Raw genomic sequence first — 25,202 nt, forward strand, 5'->3', positions numbered from 1 at the left:
TTACCTATGATAGATAGATAGATAGATAGATAGATAGATAGATAGATAGATAGATAGATAGATAGATAGATAGATAGATAGATAGATAGATAGATTGATTGATTGATAGATAGATTGATTGATTGATTGATTGATTGATTGATTGATTGATTGATTGATTCGGGCGTCCTTGTATATTTTATATACTTAGATAGAAACCTTGATCATAGTATGGATAATTAAAGGCAGAGTCCAATTCATTTACCGGGATTTTACCTGCCTTATATATGATCTACTTTTTGCATGTATTCAAAGATTTCTAACTACTGTATATCTTATACAAAATGTTATATTTACAACTTTACATTGCATTCAATATTAGCATATCCAAACATAATGTTATCAGGAATGATCCAATCTGTTGAGCAATTTAAATTCTACTTTTCATCAAATGAGTTAACAATTAGGAGTCAAGCAATACGCTTGGGGAGTTTTGCCACTTTTACCTCCTGACATTATTTTTTAAAAATAAAATCACTCCAGAAAGCAGAAGAAGAGAGTGGTGTAGAAACAAAGGAAGAGACTGCTTAAATGCTTGCAGATTGTTTTCCTATACATGTGAGATTAATAAGGTGGGTTATCAATACCTCAAATAAATAGAAAATGTTTAAAAAGCCCCTTGAGCCATACGGTTAAAGAGACATGCAACTATTTATCACATGCAGTTATCCAGGTCCACTATCCTGTGGTTATACTAGCAGCCTTTTACCACCCAAGGGTGAATCTTCAACCAGAACTTTTCATTTCGACTTACAAAAGTCATTTCTTACATTTCGACTTACATTGGTGTGTTTGACTGAAGTTAATTAAAGTAATGGTATTATGACTCTATAAGGAATATAACCATGTTGTGCTATCAACTGCTTGATAAATGGCATGATACATGAGCTCAAAACATTATCCATCAGTTAGTCTCCAGGACTGAAAAAGTTGATACCACAACAAAATGAATGGTATTCATTCCCCCCTCTACAGATGAGTCGCAATCCCTCAAATCCCCAAACTGTAAAAGCAACATCATGTCAGATGTATGTGGATCATCATATGTTATACAGCCTGTTTCAGCATACACAAGTGACAAGAAGAGACTAGAAGTGCTAGATACTGCTTTTAGAGAGTTTTAGCTACACAATAATCACACGATATAGAGCTTCTATGAGAGAACACTTGATCCCAAATAGCTTCAGAAAAATGAAAGGCCCTGTACCTCTGATATTTTCACATGACAGAAAACCTAATGATGGGCAACACACAATAACCTCTGATTCAGAAAACTAAATTTTCCCCTAAAGTAAACAGATTAGAAAATGTTTCTGTTGCTTCTAAAGGCAATTGTGAAAACATTTTGGCTCCCATCACACATCTCATGATATCAGAAACCCAACATGGTCAGAGCTGGCAAGCTGTCTGTTAGGATCATTAAGTCAACATTCTTCCCTGGCTAGTAGAATTGGCATCTGATGTTAATGCTTTGATGGCACTTGGAGCAGAGAAGGAAGTCTTTCTCCCTTCCTCACCCCTCTTTTTTTTTAAGTGTGTCAGGAAGGGGAGAAAGAGGTCAGATACATGAGTGCATGTAAGAAGAGAGAGCAGCATGAAGTTTCATTCAAGAGGTGGAATGGCTCAGTTGAAAAAAAAACCACAGATGCACTTTATGAAAGGGCAGCATTTATATTCTGAACTGGATCATCAATCACTCTGATGTTTGCTAGCATCACTTAAAAAAAAAACCTGAGAACCTATAATCAAAACCTGCAGGTTACACCTTTGCACTTACATATTTATATTAACACCTTCTCTTTTTTTAGCTGTATGATCATTGTTCACCATAAGAAGCTTTTGGCCAGAGAGTAGGAATTACTTTATGCCAAAGTATTTGAGGCGGGGTGGGGGTGACAATTCAGCCACAAGCTGCCAATGGTGCTAACAAAAGCTTAAAATTATTCTTAAAATGATGACAATTTGCAAAAGAAAAATCACAAGTGAGATCTCTACATACAGCCTGAGAGCCAGCAGCTTAAACCCATAGAGATAATAGAAAGCTTGCAACGTATTGCAGCTATGAAGCTGTAGAATTTAGTGGGCTTGCCAGGGACAAGCTAAAATTGAATTAGAGTCTAGATCCAGTCACTAGGCCTCTGGCTGGTCATCCCTGATTTAGATCATATCTATCATTCAGTCCCCCTGACAGACAGGGTCCTTTGTTCTTGGCATAAGTACACCTCAGTCAGTCTTTGTCATGCTCTCCATTTTGTAATTTATCTATGGGTGGGTTTATATTTTAACCTTCTGTGAAGGTCAGGAGGATTCTTTTCACCACTTGCAGTGTTCCTAGTGGTGTGCTACAAAGAAAGTGCCAACACAGCTGTCAACAATAGCTATTATACTGGATGGATGCCCTTGGACGTCATACACTGAAACAGTTGCTCAGAGTATAGTTCTGTATGCCAAGAGCACCATGTAGAGGGAAAACAGTTCGTAGGAGGTGCCCTCTTGATCTCCCATCAATCAACAATTTTATGACATGATATTAAAGTACTTAAAGTTCTTGAAATCCATGCTGAGCCATCACGCTACATAGAGAGAGGTTTATTTGTTGTTCATATCACAATGTGTGCTATGCTTCCAAAGAATAATAAATTAGAAGTGTGCTTGTACCGTGATGCTATTGCAGAATAAATCTCTTTCTGATGGTTTGCTAACAGAGAAATTTGGCAAAAATTCAAGAACCTGCTTAGGTAAAAAAAATCTTGTAGGAAACTTCATGGAAGCTAAAAGACATCTAAGAGTAGTGCCATACTCTCAGGGGATGAGAGGACTTACAACATCTGGAGAGAACTACATTGGTAAAACCTCTGGGTAGAGTGGGTGGCATATAAAATAAATAAATAAATAAATAAATAAATAAATAAATAAATAAATAAATAAATAAATAAATAAATAAATAAATAAATAAATAAATAAATAAAGCAGCTATGATATACTGCAAATACCTTCCCTAAAGAATATTGTCTTACAGGAGGCCTACATGGCACTCATTTTGGAAATTATTGGATGAGTCTCCAGTCACGTTTCTTATTCTTAGTATTGATTATTTTCAAATTGGCTATAACTAAGCATATAAAAGGGGACGTAGTGGTGCTGCAGGTTAAACCGCAGAAGCCTCTGTGCTGCAAGGTCAGAAGACCAGCCGTCATAAGATCTAATCCATGCAACGAAGTGAGCTCCCATCACTTGTCCCAGCTCCTGCCAACCTAGCAGTTCGAAAGCATGTAAATGCGAGTAGATAAATAGGTACCGCCTCGGTGAGAAGGTAACGGTGTTCCATGTCTAGTTGCGCTGGCCACGTGACCATGGAAACGGTCTTCTAACAAGAAACTGGCTCTACTGCTTGGAAACAGGGATGAGCACTGCGCTGTAGAGTTGGACGTGACTGGACTAAATGTCAAGGGGAACCTTTACCTAAGCATATAAATGACTAAGATTTATCTTGCAGAAGTGCTGTTTATGCCTAAAAACCATAAAACTCATTTAACTGAGTTCAAGACTGTTAGTTCGCTGAGCAGCTAAGTTAATTTGTTGATTCAGCCCCTGAAGGTCAGAATAATTTGGAAATCACTCTCATGATTCTTATTTGATAAATATATTGATAAAAACAACAGGAATGGTAGTTGTAGCTAATTACTTTAGAGATGCAGGAAGCCATGACTGCCTCCTTATCTTCCAAGGAAAAGGCATGAATGTCCTCTCTCAGAGGAAATCAAGAAGAAAAAGTGAAAAGGAAGGGACACCAGCAGCCCCAAGAATATTGGTCTAGGTCAGTGGTTCTTAACCTTGGGTTACTCAGGTGTTTTTGAACTGCAACTCCCAGAAACCCCAGCCAGCACAGCTGGTGCTGAAGGCTTCTGGGAGTTGCAGTCCAAAAACACCTGAGTAACCCAAGGTTAAGAACCACTGGTCTAGGTTGATCAGACTGATATTTGGCGGAACGCCTCCTCCCACCAAGGTCTACCTGGATCACCCGCGCGAGTCAGGAGGTGAGGCTGAGGAGCCTGATGCCGAGAGAGGCCCGGAAGGAGAAGACACGAAACCGGGCCTTCTCGGCGGTGGCTCCTCACCTCTGGAACAATCTCCCTCCGGCAATTCGCGCGGCCCCCACGCTGGGCACCTTTAAAACCCAATTAAAAACATGGCTGTTTATTCAGGCCTTCCCTCCAGCCAACTCTTGATTTTTCTTACTTTTCCTTTTTATTTTTACTGCTGTTCTTGTTTGATTATTATGTATTTGTCTATGTTTTATTATTTGATTTTATATTTGGAAGCTGCCTAGAGTGGTCCAGTGGGCCAGATAGGCGGGGTATAAATTAAATAAATAAATAAATAAATAGATCAAAGCATGTAAAAACAGTCTAGGACGCTTGATGAATTTTTTTCACTTTATCTACTCCTCCCCGTGCAAAGTCATGATCATTCATCAGTGTAAGCTGAGTTGGACCCAGTCAAGTGCAACAAAGACCATGTCATGAAGATAACAAATATATTTTTTTTCTCAATTCAGCCTCATTGCTTTTCTTCTGCCCGCAGCTCCCATTATCACCACTCCTCTAGAAACTGTGGATGCCCTTGTTGAAGAAGAAGCTACTTTTGAGTGTGTTGTAGAGGCGTTTCCTCAGGCAGAGGTTACCTGGACACGTAATAACATTCCTATTAGGTAAGAATAATGTGCACAAAAGAGGTGTGGGTATGGCTTTCTTGAGAAATTAATCTGTAGTGTGTCACACTAGAATATAGGGACTAGGTCTGCTTTTCAGTAGACCAACAAAATATTTGGTCACTTGTAATTATTTTTATCATTATTATTTCCAGTATATGAATATATTGGAAAGGGGTTCTTTTTCAGTAAAAATTTCCTTTGTTGCACCAGCACCTCTGGAAGGACTGAATTGCACTCAATGGTCCTGGCACCTCCATCCAGGACTGTGTTGCTTGCCAGCGAGTAGGTGGAGTGAAACCAATACCAGCTGGATTTTTTTTTTAAAAGCAGGGCAGCCGTGTGGTAGTAATGACAGCTACCTTCCCTGGTCACTTGGCTTTGGAAATGAATCAACAGAGTAGCGCACACATGTCATGCCAATAAGAAACACATCAATATGCCATTGAAACAAAATAACAGAGGCCTCCCAGTGAGTGGGAAATAAACTGCAGTTACACCACTGGCCAGGTAAATAATTTGATAATAGCCATGCATCATGTGACCAGAAATTTCTACAAAGATCTAACAGGGGTATTACTAGGGAACATGGCCCTTTGTGATTATGCCCATACTTTGTTGAAAGTGCTGACTCAAATAGCATTTGTCCTGCTGCTTGATGCATTGTGGGGACAGGCTGGTTTGTTCTTTTTCCCACTGATCAGATGATGTAATTACTAGAGTGAACCAAACTGTTCCCCCAGTGCCCCCTACCTGCACTTTTCTGAGCCCCTCCCAGTTTGGATCTGCTCTAGTTTGGTCTGTTTCCAGCATGTACAATTGCTGGGAAGCGACCAAGAAGCAAGCCTAGAGCTGTCAAGAAATCTTGCAGGACACTTGAGAGAAGCTGAAAGACATATAGGAGTAGTGCCGTGCTATCAGGGGGTGACAGGAGTTATAGGGCAGAACATCTGAAGGGAACTACATTGGTAAAATACTGCAACACTTCAGGATATTGGCAAATTGAACGCATTCCCTGCTCCTTGGCAGGGAAGGGAAGTTGTTATTTTTTTGCCTCTGCTAGACTGCATTACTTCAATTAAACTGGCTTTGTCTGAAGTGGTAGCTGAGAAACCTCAGACAACGCAAACAAAAGATTTTTTAAAAATTTAATCTATGTGATGCAGTACGTCACTTCAGCAATGGTCTAGCATTATACTACTACTACTACTACTACTACTACTACTACTACTACTACTACTACTACTACTACTACTAATACTAATACTAATACTAATACTAATACTAATAATAATAATAATAATAATAATAATAATAATAATAATAATAATAATAATAATAATAATAATAATAATAATAATAATAATAATAATAATAATAATAATTCACTTCCCCTGCAAAGCTAATATGGATATGAAGAGAGCTAAAAAAGTAACATTTGAAACATCCCTAAAAATGAAAAATAAAGAATAATTTTCTTAACATTTCATAAAATCTAGTATATTTTGGGCAGACTTTCAATGTGGATCTCTTTCCAGAAGGACCTATTCCCTTTGTCACAAATTTCCCTCTAACTTTTCAATAACTATGAATACACTCAGGGTTAGTATATAAAGTCTTAAATTATTTTAATGTATTTCAGGCTGTTTGACACGCGGTATAGTATAAGGGAACATGGGCAGCTTCTAAAAATTCTCAGTGTGGAAGACAGTGATGATGGAGTATACTGTTGCACTGCAAACAATGGAATAGGAGTGCCAGCAGAAAATTGTGGAGCATTACAAGTGAAAATGAGTAAGTATAAGTACATGATACTGAATTAAAGCTCAGTTCAGGTGAAACAGTGAAAAAAGGAAATATTTTCTTTGTGTTGGATTATACAGTGTTACGTGGTTCAGTATCTTTACCTCTCTGGGTGCATATACAGTGGGACTCCCCTATCCACTGGATCAGCATCCGAGGATTCATTTATCTGCAGATTCACTGTGTTTCCAGAAAACTGATGAATATGTCCCAGTTAATAAAAAATGGTTCTTGCTCAATGCTCTTTTTCCTTATTTGTCCTATTCTTTGGCTTTCAGATAATTATTTCCCTTTTTTACGATTGGTCTCTGCTCTGCTTTCCCCCATTGCCTTGGAAGCTAACCATTCATAACTAATAAGACAAGAGTTTGTAAAGAGGATTTTTATATGGTGTGCCCATATTTATTTTGATACACATGTGAGATTTTTAAAAATGGTTTCCAATATTTCACTGAGGAATTGTCCTTGGAAATAAATTTTGAAGTTCTATCCTCAGTAAAATTCACAGGCCCAATGTACCTGTGGATATGGCTGATCCACCATTCATTTGAGAATGAGCAAAGAGTTTTGAAGTTCTGCTTCAGATGTGGTACAAGGAACTTGTAACCTGAATTCGAACAAATGAAGGCTAGATGTCTTCTGAAATCAACAGAAACACATGTAGTCTTTGAGCATCACTACATGGAGGAAGACCTTAATATGAATTGTTATCTTTGTCCATCATCCTCATATATGAAAATTCACAAACGGACAACAGCACCTCATAGCCTACACAGTACATTTGATGATACAACTCCCAAGCAATGTGGATAGTCATAATGATTTAGCTTTTTCAAGAATAATATTGGGCAATCTATGTGAGTAATGATAGAGAGGGCAAACTTGGAAGATGGATAATTTCAATCACTAAACTTTAGTATCTTGCTAATGGAAGGAGCTACAGCAATGATGACTAGATAATAAAACCCTTGAAGAGATTTTGCAACAAAATGACTCATAGCTGGTAAAAGTGACCCTGGGTGCTTCAGAGCAAGATCTGAATCAAATTGCTTTTGATTGTAACATCCATATACAGTACTGTAGTATCTTTTCATCAGAACAATTTGACAAAAAGGCAAAAGGAGGCAAATGCAGGATGGAGGTTTTGAAATAATAGAAATTATTTATGAGAACTTCAATATTGTTTTGGTTGAAGTAAGTCCTCTCTGAAGCTGGGGTGTTTGTTATAGGATATTTATGAATATCACAAGTGGTCAGAAGTGACCACAACAGGAACTAGGAACAGAAGGAACAGAAGTGTCTTTTTTGTGGTGAGCAGTTTGGCAGAAGGGTGGGATTGCCAGGTGTGCAGCATCCCATTCTGAGATTTCAAGGCCTAAAACTAGGAATTGACTGTAGTGGTGTCAGACAAAGATTGGAAGAGTGATTCTCATGGTACTGCTACTATTTCCCTTTAATCTCCTTTCTATACAGTTTGTGTGTTTGTTTCTCTCTCTCTCTCTCTCTCTCTCTGTGTGTGTATCTATCCAAGACACAACATTATGATTTGTGTGAGCTAGATTTGGTGGACAGAGTGCCTGAAGAACTTTTGATAGAGGCTCGTAACATTGTACAGGAGGCAGCAACAAAAAACATCCCAAAGAAAAGGAAATGCAAGAAAGCAAAGTGGCTGTCCAACATGGCCTTACAAATACCAGAGAAGAGAAGGGAAACAAAATGCAAGGGAGATAAGGAAAGTTACAGAAAATTGAATGCAGACTTCCAAAGAATAGCAAGGAGAGACAAGAGGGCCTTCTTAAATGAACAATGCAAAGAAATAGAGGAAAATAATAGAAAAGGAAAAACCAGAGATCTGTTCAGGAAAATTGGAGATATTAAAGAAACATTTTGTGCAATGATAAAGGACAAAAATGGGAAGGACCTAACAGAAGCAGAAGACATCAAGAAGAGGTGGCAAGAATACACAGAGGAATTATATCAGAAAGATTTGGATATCCCGGACAACCCAGACAATGTAGTTGCTGACCTTGAGCCAGACATCCTGGAGAGTGAAGTCAAGTGGGCCTTAGAAAGCTTGTCTAACAACAAGGCCAGTGGAGGTGATGGCATTCCAACTGAACTATTTAAAATCTTAAAGGATGACGCTGTTAAGGTGCTACAATCAATATGCCAGCAAGTTTGGAAAACTCAGCAGTGGCCAGAGGACTGGAAAAGATCAGTCTACATCCCAATCCCAAAGAAAGGCAGTGCCAAAGAGTGCTCCAACTACTGTACAATTGTACTAATTTCAAATGCTAGCAAGGTTATGCTCAAAATCCTCCAAAGTAGGCTTCAGCAGTATGGAGACCGAGAACTCCCAGAAGTACAAGCTGGAGTCTAAAGAGGCAGAGGAACTAGAGACCAAATTGCTAACATGTGCTGAATTATGGAGAAAGCCAGAGAGTTCCAGAAAAACATCTACTTCTACTTCATGGACGAAACAAAAGCCTTTGACTGTGTGGACCACAGTAAACTATGGCAAGTCCTTAAAGAAATGGGAGTGCCTGACCACCTTATCTATATCCTGAGAAGCCTATATGTGGGACAGGAAGCAACAGTTAGAAGTGGATATGGAACAACTGTTTGGTTCAAAATTGGGAAAGGAGTACGACAAGGCTGTATATTGTCCCCCAGCTTCTTTAACATATATGCAGAATACATCATGCGGAAGGCTGGACTGGAGGAATCCCAAGCAGGAATTAAGATTGCAGGAAGAAATATCAACAACCTCCGATATGCAGATGATACCACTCTGATTGCAGAAGTGAGGAGGAACCTTGTAATGAGGGTGAAAGAGGAGAGTGCAAAAAAAGGTCCGAAGCTGAACATTAAAAAAGAAGAAGAAGATCTTGGCCACTGGTTCCATCACCTCCTAGCAAATAGAAGGGGAAGATATGGAGGCAGTGACAGATTTTACTTTCTTGGGCTCCATGATCACTGCAGATGGTGGCAGCAGCCATGAAATTAAAAGACACCTGCTTCTTCGGAGGAACGTGAAGACAAACCTCGCCAGCATGTTAAAAAGCAGAGACATCACCTTGCAAACAAAAGTCCACATAGTCAAAGCTATGGTTTTTCTTGTAGTGATGTATGGAAGTGAGAACTGGACCATAAAGAAGGCTGACCGCCAAAGAATTGATGCTTTTGAATTGTGGTGCTGGAGGAGGCTCTTGGGAGTCCCCTGGACTGCCAGGAGATCAAACCTATCAATTCTGAAGGAAATCAACCCCGAGTGCTAACTGGAAGGACAGATTCTGAAGCTGAGGCTCCAATACTTTGGCCATCTCATGAGAAGAGAAGACTCCCTGGAAAAGACCCTGATGTTGGGAAAGTGTGAAGGCAAGAGGAGAAGGGGACGACCGAGGATGAGATGGTTGGACAGTGTCATTGAAGCTACCAAGATGTATTTGGCCCAACTTCGAGAGGCAGTGGAAGACAGGAGGGCCTGGCGTGCTCTGGTCCATGGGGTCATGAAGAGTCGGACACGAGTATATGACAAAACAACAACAAGGCATTTAGTCTGTATATTGTGGAACTGTAAATCCTGCCAGCGGCACTGGTTCTCAGTGTCCATGGGATCAAGGTCCCTGATGGTTATGCTGTTTTCTTCTCTCATCATTTGTCCTTCTTTTGCCTATGCACAAGAACTCTGCTACCTGTTGTTCTCAAGAAAGTATGCAACAGATTTAACTGCCGTTTTAAGCTACAAGTCCTAGTATAACTGCCTAATGGTGATTAGAATGGAGAATGCCTCTTTCCATTCCGTAGAAAGGCTGAGCCAGCAATGCCCTGCTCACCTAGTATGTTACTTATTCCTTTCAAATACTGCTTCTTTTTCAGTGCAACAAAGCCAACAACTTTGGGCAATAGATTCAAAGACAAAGAAAAAAACTTTCCATAATTATCCTCAAAAATTATTGGCCATTTACTGGTGTATATTTTTCTTTTAAGATACAGCAGTCTAAACTAGCCCACACAAATCTCTTGAGAAGGTGTGCACTTTAGCTTATCAACCCCATGGCTGCTTCTTTGGTTTGTTTGTGGGGGAGGGCTGAGCATCATTTCCTTAACTGCTTTTTTCTCACTTGAAAACTCTGCCCAGCCTCTGCTTTGAAAGCTGATATTCTTGTTACACACAGTTGTAAGAAAGATACAGTCGTGTCCTGCTTAATGATTACCCCGCATTACGACGAATCAGGTGATCGAAACAGCTGATCGTCAGGTTTTCAAAATGGCCACCGGGTGCTCAAAATGGCTCCCCGCTGTGCTTAGGGATGGGTTCCTCTCTATATACAGGCACCGAAAATGGCCACCGTATGGAGGATCTTTGCTGGACGGTGAGTTTTTAGCCCATTGGAACGCATTAACTGGGTATTAATGTGTTTCAATGGGTTTTTTATTTTCACTTTATGATGTTTTCACTCTACAGCGATTTCACTGGAACGAATTAACATCGTTAAGCGAGGCACCACTGTATTGATGACATACATAGAAATGGAAAAATGGATCTTTGGTCTTTCATAGGCATACCATATTTGAATGTGTGGTTGTGATTTCTATCTCATTTTAACCCTTTTGAATTTTAGAACCCAAAATAACCCGTCCTCCTTCAAATGTGAAAATAACAGAAGGATTAAAAGCTGTTTTTCAGTGTACTACAATGGGAAACCCAAAGCCTTCAGTATCATGGATCAAAGGAGAAAATGTTATAAAGGTGAATGCTTTTTGTATTCAAATAAAATAAGCACCTTTTTGCATGGAGGGGGATATATCATGTGTTTGGGAGTGAGGAATGTCAGACTGATATTTGTTTATACTATGAATGCTTTCATCCCTTATATAAAGTATAGTTTCCCTTTTCTCATATTGATCAATATTTGTTGTGGCAGGAAAATGCACGGATTGCTATTCTTGAATCGGGCAGCCTAAGGATTCACAATGTTCAAAGAGAAGATGGTGGTCACTATCGATGTGTGGCAAAGAACAGCCTGGGGACAGCTTATTCAAAACCTGTAATTCTGGAAGTAGAAGGTGAGTGATCATCTGCACAGAGTGTCATATACAGATTTAGTCTTTGCTCCAATATTGGAAACTGAAAACATCTGTTAAAGAAATGTGGAAGGTTAAAAGAAAAATATGGAGATATGGAACCAAAAGACAAGCTTTGTTTCCTAAACAAAGTAGAAGCTAATCAATAACGAGCAAACTACAGCATGCATTTAGAAGAAATGATCCTTCAAGTGGTGAAAGATGTTTGTTTGCCATAGCAAGTAATTGTTCTCAATCACATATTTTGCACTTAGTGAATTTTGTTTTGCAGTTCATCAGTTAGAAGTAAACATGGACTTAATCTGCAGGTCTGATGCTGAAACATGCATCTCTGCTGAAGCATGTTGTAAGCACAAAAATGAGCTAATGGAAGAAAATAAGTACTTACTTTAATAAATTCTTTGATCCTCTTCTGTGTGACTTTCCAATTTGGTGTTTAATTGGCTGGTTAAGAGGATGGACATTTTGAACGAAGAAACTTTTCCAGCAACATGCATTTGGGAGTTCTTTTCATGCCACTGCTTCATACTGGATAAAAGTTAGGGCTAGTTCAATATATTTTGGGGTGTGCATACTTGAAACGCCTTTCAGTGAAAGTGCAGCATGGCGAGATTACCTGTATGCCATTCAGATGGGCATGGTGACTGTCAGACCTGCAGGTGTACCAAGATAGCTTATGAAAATACCTAGATATTCCAACCGTGAGGAAAGCACCATCCCATAGTGATCACTCCTCCACTAGCACATAACACTAATGTTGGATGTAGGTTCTTAGATATTTCTAGTGAAGGTATACAAGCCACCACAGAGGGAGCAGTAACACCCTATATCACATGGAGGAGGAATGGGCTGTCAAAGAGGTGGGGCAGACTAGAGTGCCATGCCCCCCCCCAATTGCTTAAAAACACCCTGACTATGAAAATGGGTATAAGGTAAATGAGTGAAAAGTTCAGGAAGGCATGTTCGACTGGATGTGTAGGTGGAAGGTGGCAACATGCATTCAACAGTTTTAATTATTCATGCTAGGGCTGATATCCTGCACTGCATTCTCTGGAGCACATAATACACAGGTGGTTTTCCCCATGCCCTCTAATGCTGCTGTGGCTTACAGAAAGCTCGTCACTAGCCTACAGTGAGTTTTTCCCCTCCAGGTGCTGAGTTTGTCCTGCTAGGGCTTACATAATCAAAAGCCTTGCTCCAGATCACACTAGAACATGTACCATTGGATATTTTCCCAGTCCCTCCCCTGGTGTTAAGCCAATGAGCCCTAGTGCCACCTGTGAATTGTTAGTGAAGCACACCCAGGCTTTAGAGACACTTCTTGTGCAAAACCCAGAAGTCCTTCTCCAGTACTGCTCATGCTGAGATTTGGAGAAGTATAGCAATTCTCTAGCATGCTAGCTAGAGCCTGATACTGTATTTGGTGACCTAACTGGCAGTGATGCTATCTGGGCAGGATTTGTGGAGCAGGGGCAGCAGTCCAGAGCAATGCAGTATCTCAAAGGAGCAGGAGTGCCCCCAAGCATCGCAGTTCTGGCTCACCTTATATTGAAGTAAGTGAATCAATGCTCACGTCTTTTTGAAATGGAGAAGAGTTAAGACCATTAAGCTAGTTAACACCCACATATAAGAGGGCCAGAATCTTAAATTACCTAAATCAAAATAAGGAATTTGTTTGGGCTCTTGCTATCCCACCACCCTGCATGGCACAGGTGAATATAAGTGGCTGTGGTCACCCTCCAGACATCATGGTTATTGCCAGTTCCCAAACGCCCACCCGCCCACATTGCCAGAATCTGCTATTAATTCAGCTTTGCTTCATTCTCTCCCTCCCCTTCCAAAGTATGGTGACTGGCAAGCAAAGACATCTTCCAGACACATGCATCAGTTCCTGCAATGTTCTTGCAACCAGTGCTTGGGTCTTGGGAGCTTTGCCAATAATTTTCCCATCAGGATGCCCAGTATAGGTGAATTCTCCCAATGTTTTCTCTGACTCAAGACTGGAGACAACATATAAGGGCTTCCCTGAGCAACACAGGGCGAATCTACACTGTTGGTTTGACCTTTAGTCAGAGGAATGGGGAGATTTCCCTCCCTTTACTCTACTCTGGATTGGGAGAGTGACATAGCTAAGAAATCCTAGAGTTAGATGGAGTTATGGGCCAGAATGGGGTCACTCATAGGTCAGCTTAGGCCTGCAGGCTGGAGGTTTCGTTACCCATCATCTAAGTACACCAGTATTTACTGTTAACATAATGCTGGACAGGATGGAGCAATTAAGCAAAGAAATTCTTACGTTTTCTCATATTAGCAAGTAAGTAAAGGCAGAAACTATAGAAAGCATGTATGTTGTCTGTTGAGGCCCCTTCTAATTCAAATAGAACCTCACAATCTATTTGAGTTAATTTCATTTATTCACTGTTGAAGGTATACATAAAAACACAAGGGGGGGTTCACATCCAATTACTGAATCTAATGGCATTCATATGATTTAATTTGTTATTTATTATTTGCAGGGCATATAATAAATTCGGCAAATAAAATAAAGGATGCATGCTTCTTATAAGAAGAAGAACAGGGGAGGGGAGGATTAGAGAAAAAACAGAAGTGCATGACTGATGTACCATTTAGGATCAAAATGCTTTTTTTTACTGCCAGGGGATGAGGGTTAGCAGAGGAATAAAGAGATGTGGGAGGGGAGCCAGCTCAAGATATTTTGGTCCCTGAGGTGAAGCAGTAAATAGTACTTCTTTCTAAATTAAGGTATATGATACCAATGACCAGTGAAGAAATTATTTTGGTACCCAAGGCAAGAAGTCTAATACCTACTGATTTCCCTCTCTGATAGTAAAAATGTACTAATTAACTCATTTGCTTACCTTTTATGAGACTCAGAAAAAGCTGCCTAAAGCATAAGCTTCATTCTGACTAATGATATACAAAGTCCTGAGTGAAAATATGAATGAAATCTATTCAAATTCCATAGAACTTATTTAAACACAACAGGAAAAGAAAGAGACATAATGCATTGTTTATCTGGGACAATTATTTACAGTTGACTCCAAATAATTTTATTAACAATTTGCCACTCTTTTGGCACTTCCTGGCACAGAAGCATTTGAGTTATTTAGGTCTGTTTTATTATTTCTCTTCTTTACCTACATTTTGCCTCTCACATGCAAAATCGCTTTGTATATGCTTATGAATTTGCTGTGAATTTTAGCTCATTGGATAACTTTTTGCTGGTTATAAGACTTGAGCCAACACATCAACTTTGTAAAGAATCACTACAAATGGAGTTGAAAAATTTCAAAGTTTTATTTTAAAGGTGGTTACTAAGAAAATTAGCATTGCACTTAGATTTGACCTTGATAGGATTTATTTATGTATTTGTTTTCTAACTCACCTTTCTCACTGTAAAGAGACTCGAGCAATTTATCTTTTTAAAATTGTGAGGGATGTTTTTAGGAGTGAGAATATTCACTAGTTTTCTTCATTTCTTTGTTATCCAGTTCTCAATGAATTAAATACAGCAGATGGAGGTATTTTTCAGACCGCGTTGCAATTATAGCATTAATGATATTTGCAGTGACAAAATTCCAAACTATCAACTTTGTTTGGTTGATGACACTAACTAAGTTTATTGGGACTGATAGACAATATGTGAGAAAGCTAACATTAGGGGTGCCTGTAAGCTGTTATATGTATTATACAATCTATTAGTCTAGCTCTATTCTAAACAGTAGCTGAAATTCTGTTGCATTGCTATGCAGGCAGAAGACAAATGGTGTGACATTCACTCACTTCTGGCTGATAATTAGTCACTGCTGCAATCCTGTGGTGGCTGATCAGTTGCAGGTGTTCTTGGATGAGACTGATAGTTGAGTCCATTTCAATCAGGGCCAGATTATGGTATTGAAACGGTATTGGTCTCTCTGCAAAACTATCTCTTAAGGGAGACAAACAGGGAGAGTATAATCCTGTTGGTACTCCTGGATCTTGCTGCGGCTTTTGATACTATCAACCATGGTATTCTTCTGGGAGCCTACCATGTTTAGGGATTAAGCACTCTGATTTTCACTGGTTCTAGTCCTTCTTTGTTGGCTGATTCCAGATGGAACATCTTGGGGATGTTGTATCACCCCTTGGGACCTCTCTTATGGGGTCCCAAAGAGGTCAATTATCTCCCCAATACTTTTTAACATCTATATGACGCTGCTAGGAGAAGTCATTCAGAGATTTAGAGTTTGCTGTCACCAGAACACTGATGACACGCAGCTCTGTCTTCCCTTTTCATCATCTGCAGAGGATGCTCTTTGACCTTGAGCACTGCCTATTGTCGATAGAGGACTGGGTGAAGGCCAATAAATTGAAACTGAGTAAAGGTATGACTGAGGTCTTGCTGTTAGAAGGATTGTCAGAGCAGTTAGGAGGAAATTTACCTGTCCTGGATGGAGTTATACTCCCTATGAAAGATTGGCTTTGCATTTTGCGGTACTTATGGATCTGGCACTCTCTGTGGAGGTTTAAATATCAGTCGTGGCCAGGACTGCCTTTTATCAACCTTGGTTGATTGCCCAGTTGCACCCCTACTTGGATAAGAAATGCCCAATAACTGGTTCATACATTTGTAATCGCAAAAACACACTTAGGCAATGCTGTCTGCATAAGATTACCTTTGAAAACAATATGCAAATTTCTGCAGTTCCAAAATGTGGCACTGAGATTGATTTCTGGGAGTAGCAAATTTGATCATATATCCCCAGTCTTGGCTTGCCTACATTGGTGGCTTTTCTGCTTCTGTACTCAATTCAAGGTGCTAGTTATGATCTATAAAGTCCTTAATAGGGCCTCAATACCTGTTGGAACATCTCTCCCAGAAAACAGGGAGCCATTTCTCACATTCCTCCCATACTTACAGATAAAAGTGGCCACACTAAGGGAGGCTGAAAAGGTGACAACAAGGAACCAGGTGTCCTGGGTGGTGGCCCTGTTTGGTGGAAGTACCTTCCAACTGAGTTGCACCAGGCTCTGTCTCCCCTGATATTTGGGAAACTAATAAAGACAGAACTCTGCAAAGCAGCTTATAAGAATGTATCCACAGATGCTGTTAATATTAATTTTTAAATCTAGTTAATATAGGCAATTTTGTTAATTGTGTTTGAGTTGGTGCATCACCATATTGATTGTGTTGCTATATTGGGATGGAGCTAAGGGTTGGGTTTTTTGTGTTGTATTCTGTGAACTATTCAGAGTAGTGGGCATTTACTAATGGTATAGTATATAACATAAGTAAATAAATAAATTCTCAGGGGCGTATTTATTTATTTATTTATTTATTTATTTATTTATTTATTTATTTATTTATTTATTTATTTATTTATTTATTTATTTATTTATTTACTGTCTTTCTCCCCATAGGGTTGGCATAGTATACACTTGAGAATATGAGCAAGGACTTTTTAATTGCCAATTGAAAGCAAGCGAATGTTACATCATTTGCCTTCTGCCTCTGTAAAAATGGAACAGGATTTAAGCCAATGAGTTACAAAAAATCCATCTCTGTGTTAATTTCAATGAACAGTGCAATTATAACCTATGAATTGCATTCCCATTTATCCATACTTTGAACTTCCTGAAAGATTTGGAAGTCCTCTTGGATAAATGGGAATATACTGTACTGGAAAACAGCAAATCTTTAGCTAATTAAGAGACCTTCTTCTTTATGCATGCATTTTGCATGGTTTAAAGAAGTGCATGTCCTAACCAAAGGTTTTTCCCCCCATTTTTATGATAATGAGCATAGGTGTGATGCACTGTATGAAGCAGTTATTATCTTAGAATCTCACTGAGATCAGCAAGATTATGATAACATTGAAATAACATTTTCTAAAAACCGAAAAGTAACTTTATTAGTTCTAGTGCCATTAATGGTAAAAATTCAAGTAAGCAATGAATCACTTATTGAAACCTACTACATTTGAGATGTAGACCAGGCAATGTAAATGGAATGTTCTGAAGGGTGAGATAACATTAAAATTACATTAGAAATAAATCCACAAAATTCATATTAGCATGTAAATTGTGTGATTTAATTACTTCTGAACATGCATACCTTTTACCATTGACAACCAGCAATGGCAACTATGCCTATGTTGCAAACCTATTTACACTAGTTTAAAGTAAGGGTCACCGTTTCTCCTAAAGAATTCTGAAAACCATAGTTAATTGAGGGTGCTAAGCCAGCCAAGCCTATAGAAATACAGTTTCTCGTGTTTTCTGGGCATATGTGAATGATGGTCTGTTAAAGTCTATAGTTTCTTCTGTAAAAATAGTTGTTCATGTGTAATGGAACTATCTCCACCTCTTTTCAGTTGTGCAGCCCTGAGAAGAATATTTTTAGGGCTTTCTCACTGGCTGCTTCCAGTCTTTGGAAGGCACTCTTGTCTTCTGTCATCAGGCAAAGACCTCCCTTTTCAGGCTTTTAAGCAATAAGTTTCTAGAGAATGCTCTATTTTTGAAAGTAGATATTTTAAATGTTTCTTTTTAAATGCTTTCAAAATTATGTTTAATTTTGACTAATATTTAATTGTTTTAATATATAGTTTTGTATAGTATTTTAAATGTTATTATTGTATGATTTTGTTGTGATCCGCCTTGGGCCCCTTATAGGGAGGGAGGAAGGAAGGAAGGAAGGAAGGAAGGAAGGAAAAGAAAGAAAGAAAGAAAGAAAGAAAGAAAGAAAGAAAGAAAGAAAGAAAGAAAGAAAGAAAGAAAGAAAGAAAGAAAGAAAGAAAGAAAGAAAGTGTACAACAAGTATGCATTTTAATATTCTGTAGAGAGAAAGAAAGAGTTTTTGAGCCATGGCACAGAATCCACAGCAAATGTTATTTCCTGGAAATATTCTTGGATATATTGCAAAAGCAATCAATAAGACTGTGAGCATTTTTGTGGTTACTGATGTTTCTCATTGTAACCACTGTACATTCACATTGGATAATCATCCAACTTTTTAAAAGCAAACAGCAATTACTGTTGTTTAATTGTAGCATTGATCAGAAATATTAAAGTTGCACATAAATAAATGAGACAGGCATAAAAACATAGCATAGGGATTAAATGCCACTGTCTCTTCCCGAAATGTTGCAAATAACTGAAGACTGTATTAAACTTACCTATATTTTCTCCTAGTCCACTTTTAGTGTTTCGGGAAAGGCATCAGTGGAAAAAGCAGCAGTTAAAATTTCAGATAGTTTGAAATTTGTACTATCTTATGTCTCTGATGTACAGTTTTCCCTGCAGGTTATGGAATCAAGCTAGGAAGGGAGTAATGTGTAATTGAGAATATGAAAATAAGCAGAAGTCTCCCATGATGATATGCTCATCACACTAAAAGAAGAAGTACTTCACCTCTCACCCTCAAGAGGATTTACACAAAATCAGCACATTCTAATTTATACATATGGAGGCAAATTTAGAAATAGAAATTCAGTGTTCACCGCAGGAGGGATGGCCCTGACCTTCCTAGCCTGAACACCTGTGTGCCTGTTTAGTTTGTCTTCGGAATAATAATTGTAGGTGGGCAATATTAAGGCTTTTGTTCTTTTGGTTCTTTGTCATTAACTTAGATGTGCCGATACCAAACGGTTTGTTCTTCAAACAAGAGATGTTTTCAAATAGAACAGTGTCATTTTGATGGTTTCAAAGCAGAGGACTGTAAAATAAGGTACATGGCCACAGTGTACCCTATTTTACAAAAAACTGGTTCTTCTTCCTTTTCTCTGTATCATGCAATATCTGAATGTCAAGTGGCTTCTCATACACTAAAATTGCCATCTAATTCTTCCTATGTCCTTCTTTGGGTGACACAGAAAGAAGACAACATATGTTCTATTCCGGATAGGCTACAAGCCTGCATGGCAAGAAGCAGAGGCTTGACAGATTTTTAACTTGAATGAGGGCCAAACAACATGTTATTATCTGTCACTAGAAGAAATACTTCCTTAAGTAATGATTGTGCATGATTGTCACAACAGAATCTTTTCTTATCTCTCATGATTTGCAAATGAACGTTTATGATTGGTTTTTGGAATACAAGGATCTTCCTTCTTTCCCAGTCTGATTTATCAGACACAAAAGACAGCTTCGGTTGGGGACCTTGGAAAGTAACCTCTTTTCTGCTCTAATGATGAGTTGTCTGTAATACATAGTTTGGTCCCTGAGCAGTTGCATATGCCAAGATCTAAGGAGATGGACTTGCCTTCAAAGTGGCAGCAGCTGAACACAGCCATATATCAAAATAGGTCCCTGTAGACTCTTATCTAGATCTTCTTAAGGAGGGCAATCAAAATCCGCACACCTAGGTTTGTCCTTCTGATATTCCTTTATAACCTCTGTTATGACCTCTGCCAACCATTTCTGAGGTAGCACCTCCCAACCATTTCATCATCATGCCTCCTTTTTGATATTTGAGAAGCCCTCACATTAGTGATGGCTGGCCCATTAGGGCAAATGGAGGGCTGCTCTACTTCAGCTTCTTCCTCCAGACAACCTCCTTCCCCAGTTAGAGAGTCAAAAGCCCATCTTTCTTTCTCTTCATGCCACAGGTATGCCTGAAGGCTTCCTTGCCTCTGTGAATATGTGACTTAGTTCCCCTTATGTGTGCACCATCTGACCCATCAGCTACAATTGGCTGCTACTCATTTATCCCATCAGCCTCCTTTTAACCAAAAAACAAAATAGAATCTTGCAATTTAAACACACAAACCTAGTTAAAGGTATTTTAAATACATTTTGTGCTAGGAAATTTGAACGGAACAACTCTGCTTACACTAAGAAAAATGTGTTTCCATGACAGAAAGCTCACATATCTGGCAGCATTTCTTTATGTCTGACCTGGTGGGGGGGCATGCCTCTCAGTTTAAGAAAACATGTTTTATTCAAGGGAATGAGAAGGGCCGGGCAACTGTTGAAGTGGTAGTGCCATCCATTCTAGTGACTGTCACTTTCTGTATCACCTTTTTCAGAGGCTAGCCAGGAACACCTGAGTGCCGACAGTCTTGCAGGAAAAATCAGAGGGGAATTTTTCCTCATGAAGCAGAAGCTGATAGGAATAGCTGGGAGCCTACATCACCCCTTTGGAGGCCAGTTCAGTTCAGTTATTTTTAATTTGGATGTTGCTGTGTTCCAGGAGGCTTTTAATAAATAAATGCAAGCTGAAGACATCTGTCACATAACACTGCCCATTTCCCATACTTTGTAGCAGTTCCAGCCACAGCAGAGTGAGGGACAGTGTGAAGCCTCAGCCCCATATTTTCCATCAAACTAGGACTCAGTCCAGCCTGGAACTTAAACAAGATAACAGAGAAGATTCCTGGCAACCTGAATCCATCTCCCTTTCTGTCTGAGGCCTCTGAGAATTTATACCTTATGCCATCCATGGTGGGTTGCATAGAACCAGAGCGGGCCTGAGACACTTTGCTGTGAGAAACAGAGGAGCAAACTATACAGTATTCCTCTGATCCCTGTCAAATTCAGTATGCTTAATACCCCAGGGCAGTCAAATTGTTTGGGCTCTTGAGGCAGAAAATCTCACAACTGTTGCCTCCTGGCATAACAAATATAATAACAATCATTTAATTTACTTTTTGCAGCCTGAAATTTGCTTCCTGAGGTGGCTAGCCAATAAACAGATCACGCTGAGGGAGAACTGTGCTTATTTTGTATATACTGTACTGTATAATCTTCATTTCTATATCTCAACATACATATGTAAAGCTACATGCAAAATTAAGAAGGTACACCAGGGAGCTACAATATGCTCTTGAAATAACACCAGATATAAAAAGCAGTACGGTATAATAAAGCACCCTACAAAACAGCAGCAATGTGGCTTGGGTCAATAAGCATCTCTGAGTGCAACCACGTAAAACACTTGTGGGTCTCTGGCGGCACCATCAGGGGCACAAGGCCATTGAGAGCAAGCTTGACAGTCTCCCAAAGGCCAGCTGTTTTGCCAAAAAAAGGTGTGGAGGGAATTGGGTTTGTTTAGCCACAATTTCTTTGAGTTTAACAGTATTATGTAATTTTAAGGCTGATGGAACTTCTGATTACGTATTCCATATGCTAGAGGAAAGAAATATCAACCTTGGACTTTTAGTAGAGCCAGCCTTACCATTTGGTAGAGAGAAGCAGTCACTTCAGACAGCTGTTTATGGACACAAGTGATAATTATTATTTCCTGTGTATTATTACATTACATTACATTACATTACATTACAGTGGGTCACCATAAGTCAGAATTGACTTGAGGGCACACTGTTACTGTTGTTGTCATCATTGCTGTCCTTCAGGATGTTTTTAGAAATTCTGTTCAGCCCAGTAATATTTGCTGCTTCAAACCATGCAAACAATACAGATCCCCCAAACTAGCAAATGGAACTTCATTTAAATGCTGTGCAACTCTTACATATGATATTACATAGCAAGATTTTTTTTCTTTATTTGGTCTTCTCCAGAACAATTTCTTTCATTATCATCACTTGTGGAACATGGAGGGAACACATGTCCGTGGGATGAACGTGGGGATCATTGCACATGCAGTTGAGCTTTTTCTGACTTGCTTTCTGCTTCATAGTGTAGCCACAAAAATTTGCCTTGGACAGCCCTCCCACAGTGCCTTGGCTCTGAGGACCCAAGAAGCCGGACATTATCTCTATTGTCCAGCAAGAAGGGGCCACGTTGTGAAGGTGGGCACAAAACTTGTCAAGGGCAAAATGGCAATACTTGTTGCCATCTTCTCCCCCCTCTTCCTGCCTTTGAGAGTTGAGAGATGTGCATGAAAGGGGAGGTGGCCTTCAGGTGACCTGCGTGTTGCATGGAACACTCTATGATTGTGGAGACTATGCTGGCCTAACAAATTTATTATGGCAGAAGATTTCACAGGCTAGGAACCATTTGATCAGATGCATCAGATTTATCATATGTACTTGGCAGCTGAAACAACAGATGTGCCCTACCTTTAACCCTGTACATGTGAGGAAGGACTCCTTGCGGGCAGAGATAGAACAAGGTCCAGCACTGGCATGAAAAGAACTTCCGTACTCATTTCCTAGGGAAGGTAATTTGACCACTTCCTATCCTTGCATGCACTTGCTTTGCGAGGCTTGTAGAGTATATAGAAATGAGTCATACTGAAGTGGTTTTATATAAATACACTGGATAGAAAGTGTATGCATTTACATTTTAAACCTCAAAGTGCTACATCTATATTTGTGTCTGCATCGGTTTTTTGTCTTTGATTATTCGTAAACAGTAGTATGAAGTTGACCCTTAACAAACAAACAAAACAGACAAATATGCAAGATTAAATGTATATAGGATGAGCTTCATTTTATAAGGAATTTGATCAATTCTTAGGGTAGCTATTCTTACAGCTACTAGTGAAGCAGGTCTACGTATGCTGCAGAACTGGTAGGAAATAACCATTTTAATTTTTTTCATTATTCTCCTAAACTCAGCGAGCAATATAACAAAACTTCTACCTGAAATGTTCTTTATATTCAATAATGATTTGGTATAGTTACTAAGTGGTAATGTTGCTATGCTTTACACTGAAAAGGTTGAAACTGTAATTGTTTTTGTTTAATTGGTCTAAGGACTGTAATAAAAGTATGTATGTATGTATGTATGTATGTATGTATGTATGTATCTATGTATCTATGTATGTATGCATGCATGCATGCATGCATGCATGCATGCTTGTTTGTTTGTTTGTTTGTTTGTTTGTTTGTTTTTGATGGCATCCTCAGTCTCGAAAGACTATGGTATCGTGCTCTGTATCGAGGACTTGGAACAGCGTCTAGTGTGGCTGAGAAGGCCAATTCGAGAGTGACAATCCCTTCCACACTGAAGACAAATCCAATCTGTCCCCTGTTCAGCTCCCTGATTTTGCTGCTTTCGTGACTGCCTCTTTGCCTTGGCCTGCTGGACAAGGGTCTCTTCAAATTGGGAGAAGCCGTGATGCACTGCCTGCCTCCAGGCTGAACGTTCAGATGTCAAGGTTTCCCATCTGTTGAGGTCCATTCCTAAGGCTTTCAGATCCCGCTTGCAGATGTCCTTGTATCGAAGCTGTGGTCTACCTCTGGGACGATTTCCCTGCACTAATTCTCCATACAGGAGATCTTTTGGAATCCGACCATCAGCCATTCTCACGACATGCCCAAGCCAACGTAGACGTCGCTGTTTCAGTAATGTATATATGCTAAAAATTCCAGCTTGTTCTAGGACTGCTCTGTTTGGAACTTTGTCCTGCCAGGTGATGCCAAAAATCCGTCGGAGGCAACGCATATGGAAGGTGTTCAGCTTCCTCTCCTGCTGTGCACAAAGGGTCCAGGACTCACTGCAGTACAGGAGTGTGCTCAGGACACAGGCTCTATAGACCTGGATCTTGGTATATGTCGTCAACTTCTTATTGAGCCATATTCTCTTTGTGAGTCTTGAGAACATGGTAGCTGCTTTCCCGATGCGTTTATCCAGCTCGACATCTAGAGAGAGGGTGTCAGAGATAGTTGAGCCAAGGTACACAAAGTGATGAACAACCTCCAATTCTTGTGTAGAGATGGTAATAGAGGGAGGTGAGTCCATGCCCTGGCCCATGACTTGTGTTTTCTTCAGGCTGATTGTTAGTCCAAAGTCTTGACAGGCCTTGCTAAAACGATTCATGAGTTGTTGGAGGTCTTCAGCAGAATGGGCAACAATGGCTGCATCATCCATGAAGAGTAAGTCCCGTATGCATTTCAGTTGGACTTTGGTCCTTGCTCTCAATCTAGAGAGATTAAAGAGCTTTCCGTCTGATCTAGTCTAGTCTGGAGACAGACACCTTCTGTTACAGTTCCAAAGGCATGCTTCAGCATGACAGCAAAAAAGATCCAAAAAAGGGTTGGTGCGAGGACACAGCCCTGTTTCACTCTGCTTCAGATATCAAAGGGATCTGATGTTGAGCCATCAAAAACTACAGTGCCTTTCATTCCCTCATGGAAGGACCTGATGATGTTAAGGAGTTGAGGTGGACATCCAATCTTGGGAAGTATTTTAAAAAGGCCATCCCTGCTAACCAAATCAAAGGCCTTTGTGAGGTCTATGAAGGCCACAAAGAGTGGCTGTTGTTGTTCCCTGCATTTCTCCTGCAACTGTCTGAGGGAAAATACCATGTCAGTGGTGGATCTATTAGCTCGAAATCCACACTGTGATTCTGGATAGACTGTCTGCAAGCACCTGGAGCCTCTTCAGCACAACATGGGCAAGCAGTTTCCCTACAACGCTAAGAAGAGAGATGCCACGGTAGTTATTGCAGTCACCCCTGTCTCCTTTGTTCTTGTACAATGTGATGATGTTTGCATCCTTCATGTCCTGTGGTACTCCACCTTCCCTCCATACAGTTCGGTGGTGATGATCTCTTTACAGCACTTCAGCACTTCAACAGGGATGTTGTCCCTTCCAGGTGCCTTGCTAAAGGTGAGGGAATTTATTTCTGCTAAGGTTGGTTCACTGTCCAGCTCTT

At 39.7% G+C, this 25,202-nt stretch overlaps 1 protein-coding gene across 1 annotated transcript in view; it reads left to right on the forward strand.

The window, feature by feature from the left end:
- The window catches only part of MUSK (muscle associated receptor tyrosine kinase), a 98,078-nt gene that overhangs the window by 23,104 nt on the left and 49,772 nt on the right, over positions 1 to 25,202 (forward strand). The window contains exons 2-5 of the mRNA XM_072992021.2: positions 4,624 to 4,750; positions 6,393 to 6,544; positions 11,179 to 11,306; positions 11,482 to 11,623. Coding sequence (XP_072848122.2) covers positions 4,624 to 4,750; positions 6,393 to 6,544; positions 11,179 to 11,306; positions 11,482 to 11,623 — 549 coding nt within the window. The remainder of the gene's footprint in view (positions 1 to 4,623; positions 4,751 to 6,392; positions 6,545 to 11,178; positions 11,307 to 11,481; positions 11,624 to 25,202) is intronic.

The sequence above is a fragment of the Pogona vitticeps genome, chromosome 2, assembly GCF_051106095.1.
Source record: "Pogona vitticeps strain Pit_001003342236 chromosome 2, PviZW2.1, whole genome shotgun sequence".
NCBI classification, from domain to species: Eukaryota; Metazoa; Chordata; class Lepidosauria; order Squamata; family Agamidae; genus Pogona; species Pogona vitticeps.